Source organism: Gekko japonicus, unplaced genomic scaffold (genome assembly GCF_001447785.1).
Source record: "Gekko japonicus isolate JY-2015 unplaced genomic scaffold, Gekko_japonicus_V1.1 scaffold3395, whole genome shotgun sequence".
NCBI classification, from domain to species: Eukaryota; Metazoa; Chordata; class Lepidosauria; order Squamata; family Gekkonidae; genus Gekko; species Gekko japonicus.
The window spans coordinates 21,929-33,855 of record NW_015171603.1 but is presented as its reverse complement, the minus strand read 5'-3'; the positions used below and the strand labels follow the sequence as shown (position 1 = coordinate 33,855).

At 42.7% G+C, this 11,927-nt stretch overlaps 1 protein-coding gene across 1 annotated transcript in view; it reads left to right on the top strand.

Moving 5' to 3' along the window:
* Window positions 1-313: 313 nt before the first annotated feature.
* Window positions 314-11,927, top strand: part of ATF7 (activating transcription factor 7) — a 33,536-nt gene continuing 21,922 nt past the window's right edge. Inside the window, exons 1-3 of the mRNA XM_015419912.1 lie at window positions 314-328; window positions 5,929-6,025; window positions 8,915-9,033. Of these exons, the coding sequence (XP_015275398.1) occupies window positions 314-328; window positions 5,929-6,025; window positions 8,915-9,033 (231 nt within the window). The remainder of the gene's footprint in view (window positions 329-5,928; window positions 6,026-8,914; window positions 9,034-11,927) is intronic.

Sequence of the window (11,927 nt, the reverse complement as noted above, 5' to 3'; positions counted from 1 at the left end):
AGGAAGTGGTGTAAGGGACAGTGGATAGCAGATGTATTAAATATCATTCATTGATGTGACTGTTCTTGGAAAAGAAGGGTAATGTGGGGACTACCCTAAATCTTGGAGATCATAACTACTGTGATAAATTAGAGATAAGAATAAGGAATAGAATGTGAAAAATTCTCCCACTCCCATTTTTACCAACACTGCACCCTGGTGGACCTCAGTTGTCACCTTCGTTTACTAGCCAGCCATTACTTGTGGCTGACACTAACCATTTCCTATCTGTACACACATAGGGCTTAGAAGAGAGGCAAGGATTCTCATTTGCATGGGCTTGGAGAAGGTAAGAAACAGGGATCTTCAAGCAAGAAAAAGACTCCTGTTACCTACCTACCATTTCAGTTGCCTGAGAAACTTGGGTTGAAGGATCTTTATTCTGGACAGAGGGAGAAAAAGAGGAACTGCGATTGAGGACAGACCCAATATTGGTGATCAGGTTTATGAAGTCTGACTGCATCTATATTTTAGTTAGATTGTTGTTTATTACTAAAGTTCAAACTAAATAAGTAAAAAAAACCTGGAAATCCAGTAACAGCTAGAGGTCTGTTTTGACAAAGCCCTGTAGTGCAGATTGTTGGGATAGTCATTCTCTAATTGGAGGTTGTGTATTGATTAAAGGGGGAAATTAGCTAATTTTTAAATTCAGAGAGCATATCCACAAATAGGGTCAGGGAGGGTTCAGTGGCTTCAAACATTCTTAATAGCAACAAGCTGCACCTGATCTGTACGCAGATTATATGGATCCTCACTTATGTCCACAGTGTGTTGGAGAATCAAAGAGTGTTCTGTGTTTTTCTTCATCGTTTAAGAGTTTATAACCTGCCCCCTTCAGAATTTGCAAGATGCAATTAACACAGAATACAATTTAAAATAAAACATGACTAAAATAATTAATAAGCTAAAACCTTGGTTTTAAAAGATGATGCTGTTAAAGAGCTTCACTCAGTATGCCAGCAAACTTGGAAAACGCAACAGTGGCCTCAGGATTGGAAAAGGACAGTTTACATTCCAACTCCAAGAAGGGCAATGCCAAGGAATGTTCAAACTATCGCACAGTCGCACTCATTTCACATGCTAGCAAGGTCATGCTCAAGATCCTAAAAGCTAGGCTTCAGCAGTACGTGGATAGAGAACTGCCAGAAGTACAAGCTGGGTTTCGAAGAGGTAGAGGAACTAGAGATCAAATTGCCAACATTCGCTGGATTATGGAGAAAGCGAGTACCAGAAAAACTTCTACTTCTGCTTCATTGACTACGCTAAAGCCTTTGATTGTGTGGATCACAACAAACTATGGCAAGTCTTTAAAGAGATGGGAGTACCAGACCACCTCACATGTCTCTTGAGAAACCTGTATAAGGTCAAGAAGCAACAGTTAGAACCGGATATGGAACAACTGATTGGTTCAGCATAGGAAAAGGAGTACAACAAGGATGTATATTGTCACCTTGCTTATTTAATTTATACGCAGAGTACATCATGCGAAATGTCGGCCTGGTTGAATCACAAACTGGAATTAAGATTGCTGGGAAAAACATAAACAACCTCAGATATGCAGACGATACCACTCTTAATGGCAGAAAGTGAAGAGGACCTCAAGAGCCTGTTGCTAAGAGAGAAAGAGGACAGCACAAAAGTTGGCTTGAAACTCAACATCAAAAAAAGCTAAGATCATGGCATCCGGCCCCATCATTCCTTGGCAAATAGAAAGGGAAGTTGTGGAAGCATTGACAGACTTCACGTTCCTGGGATCGAAGATCACTGCAGATGGTGACTGCAGCCATGAAATTAAAAGACGCCTGCTCCTTGGGAGGAAAGCGATGGCAAACCTAGACAGCATAATAAAAAGTAGAGACATCACTCTGCCAACAAAAGTCCATATGGTCAAAACAATGGTATTCCCAGTAGTAATGTATGGCTGCGAGAGTTGGACTATAAGGAAGGCCGAGCGCTGAAGAATAGATTCTTTTGAATTATGGTTCCAGTAGAAGACTCTTGAGAGTCCTTTGGCCTGCAAGGAGATCGAATCAGTCAGTCCTAAAAGAAATCAACCCTGACTGTTTCCTGGAAGGCCAGATACTGAACCTGAAGCTCAAATACTTTGGCCACCAAATGAAAAGAGAGCACTCACTGGGGAAGACCCTGATGCTGGGAAAGTTTGAAGGTCAAAGAAGAAGGGGACGGCAAAGGATGAGATGGTTAGATGGTGTTATCGATGCAACGAACATGAAGTTAAGCAAACTCCAAAGCATGATGGAAGACAGGAGGGCCTGGCGTGATGTGGTCCATGGGGCTGCGAAGAGTTGGACTCGACTGTGCCACTGAACAACAACAACAAAAACCTTGGTAATAAAATTCATTGTTAGCATTTTGAAGTAGCCTTGCTAAACAGAAGCATTTTGGCCTGGTACCTAAAAACCAGTAATATAGACACCAGTTTCAAGGAGGGAATACGTGCAAGCACCTACCTCACTTCCCTGGGTGGTGGCACCAGATATAATGCTTGAGGTAAAGAGAACTGGTAAGTTTGGAAAGTACAGGAACTGGTTCTTCTTCAGGTACCCCAGCCACAAGCCATTTAGGGCCTTAAAGGTAAGTACCAGCACTTTGAATTGTTCCTAGTAATTGATAAGCAGCCAGTTCAGATTTTTCAGCATGGGGGTGGTACTTGGAACAATAGCATTAGTGTTACATTGCGTTGCCTTTTGTGTTGAGATGAGTGATTCAGGCTGAAGAGCTGTGGTTAGCTCCAAATGTATAACATTAATTTGTTTGCAAAGAATAAGCACTGTACAACATCTATAATCATTTCGACATCCCCAGTGTAGAGCAAAGGACTGTATATCCCATTATTTCAAAGTCATGTCCATAAGGTGCTAAACAAGGCCTAGATGAGATGAACCTGTGGCACAGGTCCAGTAGGTCATATTCAGATAGCTCAAACATCTCCTATCTCTCAGTGCCTTCTCCTAAGATCAATTGTGCCTTCTCCTAAGATCTTCAACAATGAGCTCAACTGAGTTCCTATGTACCAAAAGTCATATTCATTTTTAAGACCCAATTTGCCAAGCATTTAAAGGATGGATATCCTGACTTGGATATTAGCACACTGGTGCTACTGTTTGGCTTCTTAATCACCCTCCATCTTCTCTGCCTGGAATTTAAAGAGGAAAGTGTGGAGCCTTGTACAGTTGGAGGCCTTCTGGAGCTGTAGATTCTAGTTCTTCATTTGAAGAGTCTGAACCCCAGGCTCAGAGGAACGATCAATAGGGTTGCTAGGTCTTACCTGGCTACCGGCGGAGGAGTTCTTCTCTTCATCCAGGATATCTTTGGTGCACGCTGCTACAATGTCACCCAGAAATGATGGGGCCCCATTGTGGGTGGGGCCTCTATCATTCAAGGGAAAACCATAGAGTTTTTCCTCGGATAGAGCATTCTCCTGCAACATGCCCCATGCAATGACGTCATTGCGCCGGGCATGTTGGCGTGAAGGTGGCACTTTGGGGGTGGGGTTCCCCCGCCAGCCAGATCCATGCTAGCAGATTGGGGGCCCTGAAAGTGGGGGAATGGCAAGCCTAACGATCAAGTGTTGAATCCTCGGCCTCTGGGTGGCCCTCAGAGTGCTGTTCCTCAAACTAGGCCTCAGATCAGTTTAGGGCGTATGGAATCCCTGGGTCAGAGTCACACTGAAAGGCATTTCTGTAAAAATCTCTTGCATCAGGATTGCTGTCTGAGGCATGTGGCACCTGGGGAGGTGACAGCACAGCGAGAATTTGAGACTAAACAAAACGTAGCTGATGTTTGGGATAGAAGCTGTCATCTCCGGAACTGTAGTTTAGTGATAGGCTTGGTTTACATTGGGATGTGCCCCAACTCTATGGCAGCAGGAGCATTCTCATTACCAGTCACTGCTGAAATATAGCACAGTGTCACTGCACTTCCTTTAAAATCTTGATACCACAAATCCTTCCTTGATGGCAAATAAATGAGCTCGACTCCCAATTCCAATGCTTTATAGTCCGGCTGCCGCTGCTTGCCATCCTGCTAAAGCGAAAAACTCCATTCACTTGCTTACCTAGTGGCAGATTGTGATGTCAAAGAAACAGGACTTGTAGATGTGGGTTTTAATTTTATTTTCCTCATCGAATATTTTATTTCTAAAGCTGCTGCTGTTGCTGAAATAGTGGCAGATTTGCTACTTAAATGGCTTGCTTGATATCCCTATTATTCCACATCAGCCGGGGGAAATGATTTGCTGTATTTTGCTTTTTACTCATCTATCTTCTTTTGAAGCTCTTCCCGATGTTGCTTGAGTTGTTGGGGGCAGAAATATGGAGACAAAGGTGCGGGCTAGAAAGTATGGCTCTCAGCAGAGTACATCGAAGCATTTTAAAAAGGATTAAAACCAACTCTGGAAAATTCACCCCTACCTGATGGCTTAAGATGGGAAACATCTTAAAACAGTGATGTTTAAAGCTCTGAAACCCAAGCTTAATTTGTGTCACTAAACAGAGCCCCTAGAGAGGAGCTCTACGAAGTTACTAATGAATCAGTTATTGTCAAGTTACTAACATTTTAAAATTCTTCCTTGCCTTTTCAACAATATTGAACAGAATAGACACAACTCCTATGCCTGTCTCACCTGTACAAAGCCAGAGAGGCAGCTGTGTTACACTGTTGTAGCAGAACAAAACAGAAGTCCAGTGGCACCCTAAAGACTAACAGTATTTATTCCAGCATGAGCTTGCATGAGTCAGAGCTCACTTCCTCAGATGTAGTGGAAAGAAAGAAACCCATTTTCCTCATTTTTGTAAAGGGAGAGGGGGGAAAGGGAGGAGCTGATAAAACAAAAGTCCAGTGGCACCTTAAAGACTAACAGTATTTATTCCAGCATGAGCTTTTGTTAGTCAGAAATTACTTTCTCAGAGTTTAGCATTGTTCTGAATTTCTAATCAATTTCCAATCAAGACAGGGGAGAAGTAAAAACAAAAAGTGCAATAATATATATAGGCAGCAATCGCTTATTTCTTGTGATGTATGCAGGTATTCAGCATTTCAGAAGAGGCATTCCTTTTTCTTTGTGAGTGAAGGCTTGCCATTTGCAATTTTATATTTTTATTTGAAAGTGGTATATAATTAATAAATTTCCTCACCGATAATTGAAATGACTCTTTAACCAATTAAAATTTTTGGGTTGCATTTTGTTCCCTCCTATTATTGTACTGCAGGTGGAATATAGCATATTTTGGCACGTGAGATGCGCCGGCCCTTGTTCATCGGGAGTGATGATTGAGTGCTTGCATTTCTCTGTATTTGTAGCCATTGGATGGTGATCTTGGGCCAGCCTAGCTCTGTCCCGTTTCATAAACTGCAGGGCCAAATTGCCTTGCAGATGCCAACTCGGTTTGGCGCAGTCTGAGGCATTAACCCTTAAAGATTCTCTTCTCTTCTCTTCTCTTCTCTTCTCTCTCCCCACCCCCACCAACGCCAATAGTAAATAATTTCTCTCTCCATTAGTCAATAATAAAGTGGCACATTTCACAGAGCACTGCAGAGAAGTGATTTGCGTTTGCTGCTTTTAGTTGCAGCAACCACATGCAATTGCCTTTTTTCCCTTTTAAAATTTGGTTATTAAACTTAGTTCCCTCTATTTGCCAGCAACTCAGCATGTTATGGCTTTTCGCTTCCATTTAGAGCAAATGTGTTCACGCAGCACTTCTCACACAATCTGTCCTGGATTTTTTGCCTAGCACTATGTAGCGATTATGTTACAGCTTCTGTCTTGGGGTATTCATCCCACCCCAAATCCTAGTGTAAGATGTATGGTATAATATAAAATTTATTTATTCAAGTTCTCAAACCCCCCTCCCCGGTGTTTCATTTCAGAGGTTTACAAATGAGGACCACCTGGCGGTTCATAAACTCAAGCATGAGATGACATTGAAATTTGGTCCTGCCAGAACGGATTCAGTCATCATAGCAGGTACATGTTGCGATCCAGGTCAGCTTAAAAAGCTGCACATTAGTACATCCCAGTTGTAACTTCAATACCAGTAACCAGATGCACTGAATAATATCATTTCCGCCCATGTTAATATCTTATGATGCTCATTTTAGTCAGGCAGGAGGGGGGGGGGAGTGAGGGGCTTCCAGATTTCTATGTTTTTATATATTTGATGCCAGTATTTGTTTCTGTGACTTAACAAGGAAAGATTTACTGGCAAAAAGTCTTTCTCAGTTCTCCCTGCGCTTTTCACGGTGATGAACAAATCCTGACAAGCCTGGTTTCCCCTCCTCGGCCCAGGTGCCCATTTTCTTAGGCTTTTAGGCTGACAGTCCATAAATTTGAAACTCCGTCTTGTGCATTGGCTGCTGCAAAGACTTTATGCGTGAAGCCCAGATGAGACTCTATCAAAACACGCGCCATCAATGAAACCCTGTATAAGGTTTGAGCAAAGTGTCCCTGGCTGTCCAGCAGTATATTATTCCCCTTTAAGGGGTATTTTCCCGCCCTCTCAATTCTCCATTCTGATTCCTGTTTTTAAACCTAAAAGTGAAGAAAGAGTAGAGTTAGTCGTTGAATGGAACGGACATTGCTTTGTTCAAAATCTCTTAATATTATAGTTTCCACTAGATAAACCACATCTTTATAAAGCCCGCCTGAATTTATAAAGCCCTGTTATACACATTAGGGCTTCCACGGTGTTCTTTCCGTAAAGATGGGAGTTCTGATAGAATTTTGGCAGGTGTGATTTTCTTCCATTCCCACAGCACTGACCAGGTAAACTGTAGTTCCTGAAATTCTTCCTCTTTATAGAGTGATTAAAAATCATTGAATCTTGGTTGCCTGTGTGGATATAGAGTCATCCAAAGAATGTAAAAATCCTTCAAAGCTATGCTGATGTGTTGCAAGTGTACCCCTCCTTGCTTTTTTCTCTCTGAGAAGTGAAAAGACTGGTGGGAGAATTATGCATTAGAAGAACATGCTGGGTTATGAGCAGATGGAACTAGGGCAAAGCAGAACTCTCTGCGTTTTTATGTCTTTTTTTGTCTAACATGAAGTGTCAGCAGTTCTTGACTTCCACAACTACTGCTATCCCCAGTTGTATAATGTGTTGCTGATGGAGACCATTTCAAGGGTAGGAGACACAAATCATTTATTATTCCTCCTGCAGCAGCTATGCAATTAAGCAGATGAGTCACTCAGAACTCCTGTCCTGTCCTTGCAAACAGCCTGGAAATGTTAGCCCACACAGCTTGTCCCTACCAACAAGAACAAATCACTCTTTCTCTCTGACACCAAACGATGTGCAGTGTCAGTAGAAGGTTCCCTTGAGATTCTGGGCTGGCTAACATTAGCAGGCGTAGTCAAAGGTCCATCAGAAGCTGAGTTACTCAGACAAAGGTTGGAAGCAGGTCTGTGATCCCACCGCTGCCCTGTGTAAGTATGAAATCAAATAATGTGTGCAGACCTCAGCATTCTGAGAATCTTCAGATCCATCTTAAAAGGAATTATTAGATTTATGGTTTAAAAAATAAACTTAATTATGAAATTTTAGAATGCAGACATTGGTTTCCAGCAGTCGGAGTTTCAATGCTCTGCATAGTTCCTTAACCCTTCCAAGGCTAACTGAAGCGTATTTCAAAGTAAATACACAAATCTGCATAACTCAGGTAATAGGACACCATACAGAACGTGGGTCTTTAATATTTTTAAAAATTCAGACAGCCTTCTAGCTACAAAACAAATATAGTTACTGTCATACCATAGTTAGGAAAAGTAATTCTCATGCTGAAGTAGGGACAGTGATATTACCTTTTTACTTTTAAATAGTCACTCACCTGTGACAGGAATCTTGCCAGGAAACCAAATAGTGAAGCTTTTTTTAAATTGGAAGATAATTGATTTTCTCTTGAGCCATTGATGTGCCACAAATGTCTAAAATGGGTATGTATGAGCAGGAGGTCTAGTAAAAACCCCCACTAAGGTTCATTATTACTGTATTTAAAGGATAATAATGTGGCAACTGGAAAAATTATTAATCTGTTATCAGATGTCTTTTTAATGACCATTGTGGCAGGGGGGATGTTAAGGATCAGGAAATAGTTATAAATGTGAATTCAACAGAGTCCCTAAGTGAAAAGGCAAGGTGAGCTGATGGTGTTCCCTCCCTGTCCGGGGGGGGGGGGCACACAAAAGGCATGGGGGATCAGACCAATTACACAAGGAACCCAAGCAGCTGCTTAGTGTCAGTATTTTTAGGGGGTGATTAAGTACCTATTCTCTGAGGTACCCCCCCCCCCCAATAACATTTAAGGGATTGTGGAGTATGGGTCTTTTAGATTGTGTGCTGAGGCCTTCTAAGACAGCATCTTGTCTTTGACTTGCCTTTGGCTCTGTGGCACACATACATTATAATTGGTGCCATGTTTTTTCTCTTCCTGACCTTTTCCAGTCTGTCTTTTAAACATGCCCCCTGATCCATTCCCACATCCGGTCATACTCAGGCTAATTTTTCCCTCCAAACCTCTTCAGTGGGTGTTCCTTCTCCCCGTCCTGTTCAACCTTTACCCTTCCCTAGCATTTATCTCATAGCATGCCCAGCTGCTTTATCAGTGAGACAGGATGTATTGTGGATTCGCTGATCTCAACTGTATCACTGATTTGGAAGGATCTCCAATTATCCAAATTTCCACCATTTGTATTCTGTTTGTGTGTGTGTTTTCAAAATGTGGCAATGTATGAAGAAAGAAATCTGAACTTTCTGAATGGAAATGCTGAAAATTGCATTGGTTATTAATGTCTCCTATGGTTCTTGGTTCTTCATTCTATGAATAATTTAATCAGAGCTTTTATTTCTCCAAAAAACAGATCAGACTCCAACGCCAACCCGTTTCCTGAAGAACTGCGATGAAGTTGGCCTCTTCAATGAGTTGGCTAGCTCATTCGAGCATGACTTCAAGAAAGCCACAGAAGATGATGAGAAAAAGGCAAGGGGTGGGGGGAAGCTTTTAGTTCTCTTTGATCTAAAACATTGGGAGCTAGAAGGAGGCTTTCTCTTACTTCATGTCCCCATACTAGTGCTTGTTCAAGATATGTGGCCAGTTTTAATCAGCCCCAGTGGGCTGTTAATCGTACCTCCAGCAATGGCTTGTACCGAATGTATCAGATGATGTTGCATGGTGGTAGTGGAACAAGGCCATCATACCACGGCCCCTTCTAGCCTGTCGTTCACTGTTGGTGACTTTCATAGTCCTGGCTCTACTTCCTGAGCTAAGGATGGTAATGGTAACTATACACAAAGAACTTTCTTCTCCCACTGAGTTTAGGCTCTTTTTATTGTGTTAGTCTTTGCTCTAGCACTTGAAAGGTTTAAAGGGGTATTGAACAAGGACAGCTGCATCTCCTTATTAATTTGAATAACAGGTGGTAGGAAAGTGGTGCCTCTTTTTTGCGTGGAGATCTGTGCTGGCTGGTGTTGATTAAATATTTGATTGGTTGTGTCACTTTTGTATACTTTATGAACCGTGGGAATGATGCACCCTTCCCAAAAGGCTTCTTGAGGAGACATTGTTGGCTGTGGGAAGGGATTTTCTCCCATGTCTTGTAGGATTCAAGAGACCGAGAAAGGAGGGGAGGGGAGTGAATCTTTTATTACCCCAATTAGTTGTTGCAGGCTTTGGAAAACCACTCCGCCCCAGCCATAGATATCAGTCAGTGTTCACAGCTTTCTTGTAAGAAATAAATGGAAAAATTAAAGTCAAAGCAATACATACAGACACCACTACCACCGCCCCGCATGCAGTCAGCCTGTTTCTGAGCTGAATTGCTCTACAACTGCTGTAGAACAAACCACATGGATATCTTGCCAAATATTGTGACTGGGGGAATTAAGGGTAGCATTGCTAAAACCTCCTGCCCTTTTACTCCACTAGTGTAGTGGCAAGTGCCATTGAGTCACAGCTGACTGACGGCAACCCTTTAGAGTTTTCAAGGCAAGAGATGTTCAAGGGTGGTTTGCCACTGCTTGCTTCCATGTCAGGACCATGGACTTCCGTGGAGGTCTCCCATCCGAATACTAGCCTGGGCTGACCCGGCTTAGCTTCCGAGATCTGATGAGTTCAGGCTAGCCTGGGCTATCCAGGTCAGGGCCCCCACTAATGCCATCTGGGTTTTGTTTCGTTTTTAAACTGGGACTTACCTTTGCTGCAGTGCCATTTCACAGCAAGGTGCCATTCTGGGTTTGTTCTGGGTTCCTTGCCGCTTTCCCCTCCCTTCCTTATTGCAGTCCAAAACCTTTACCTCGAAACAAAAACAAAGATTTTACTTAACGAATGGTTGAAAACCCCCAGTCTACTCAGGCAATTTTATATGTTAAGACCACCCATTGTCCTGTTGTTATATTGTTTTAATAGCTACCACTAGGATTCTGAGATTGATGAGAGTTTTTCGCATTAAATATGATTTGGTCCAAATATTTCTGACCTCCAGCAGCAGTTCAAAGCTTGGGCTACTTTCAGGCAGGCTCGGAGGAATTACCCTTGCTAGAATTGCCTGGATTGGATTGTTGGATCCAGCTGGTTTACTATTCAGAAAAACTTGGCAGGCATTGCTGGGCGCATTCATGGGATTCCTTGCACATTTGGCAGTGCTGAGCTTGGTTGCTGGTGCTAGTTTGAGTTTTGTGTGGGGTTCTTTTTTTGTCCTGGATAGTTCCAGCCACAGTGTTTGCAGTAATTAAGGCAGAGAAAGAGGGTATTTCCAGGCATACTGCTTGTTGTATGATGAGCATTCTTAACACGAGCTCTAGTCAATATATAATCACTCATTCAGGATGCCAGTCCCTCTGCCATTCACTGGGAAGGTCTGTTGTGCTTTCTGTATGGGAATGGGAAGTGGAATTTGTAGGGGTTATTGTTGTTCCCATTTGTTGGCATCTCCTTACTTTAAGGAGCTCAGGGCAGCATATGTTTCTTCTTCTACCTCCTCTACCATTTTTAAAGGTAAAGGCTCCCTTGCTTGAAAGCCAGTCAAATCCAACTCTAGGGTTGCGGTGCTCATCCCCATTTCAAAGCCGAAGAGCCAGCGCTGTCCGAAGACATTTCCGTGGTCATGTGGCCGGCATGACTAAACACCAACGCGCACGGAACGCTGTTACCTTCCCACCGAAGTGATACCTATTTATCTACTTGCAATTTCTTGTTTTTGAACTGCTAGGTTGGCAGGAGCTGGAACTAGAGATGGGAGCTCACTTCGTCATGCGGCACACTCGGGTCCCGAACTGCTGAACTAGCGACCTTTCACAGCCTGCAGTTCAGCGTCTTAACCACTTGAGCCACCGCAGCTCCTACCATTTTACAAACCTGTAAAATAGATTAAGCTGAGAGATTATGATGAGTAAACTTGGCTAAGAGATAATTTCAATCCAGGTCTTCCTGGTTCTAGTCATCGTTTTGTTTGCTGTATATTGGCTCTCGCATAGAGCTCTAGGAAAGTTCCAGTTATTTCCCTGAACATTATCAACTCTGATTAGTTCACTTTATCTGAAGATGGCAGCCCAATGTGGGTAGCACCAGTTCAGAAGTTGTATCATTCAGTTGAAGGTCTCCTCTCAACCTAGTTTAAGTATTCTACAATTGCTGGTGTCTGAATATCCTTTCTAACAGTTTTAATGGTGTGAAATGATGCCGTCCACTTCTGTACAATCTAAAGTCCTGGTCGACAACTTCTTCTCTTGAGAGAAGCATGGTAGGGCCACTTCCTTAACCTCCAAGTCTTAAAATGATCTACTTTCACGTTCTGTTGCCACTTTCTCCGCCACACATCCATTGGAGAGCTGGATTTGCTCCAAGGGGTCTCTGGCAGCTGACCCCTGATTGAAGGG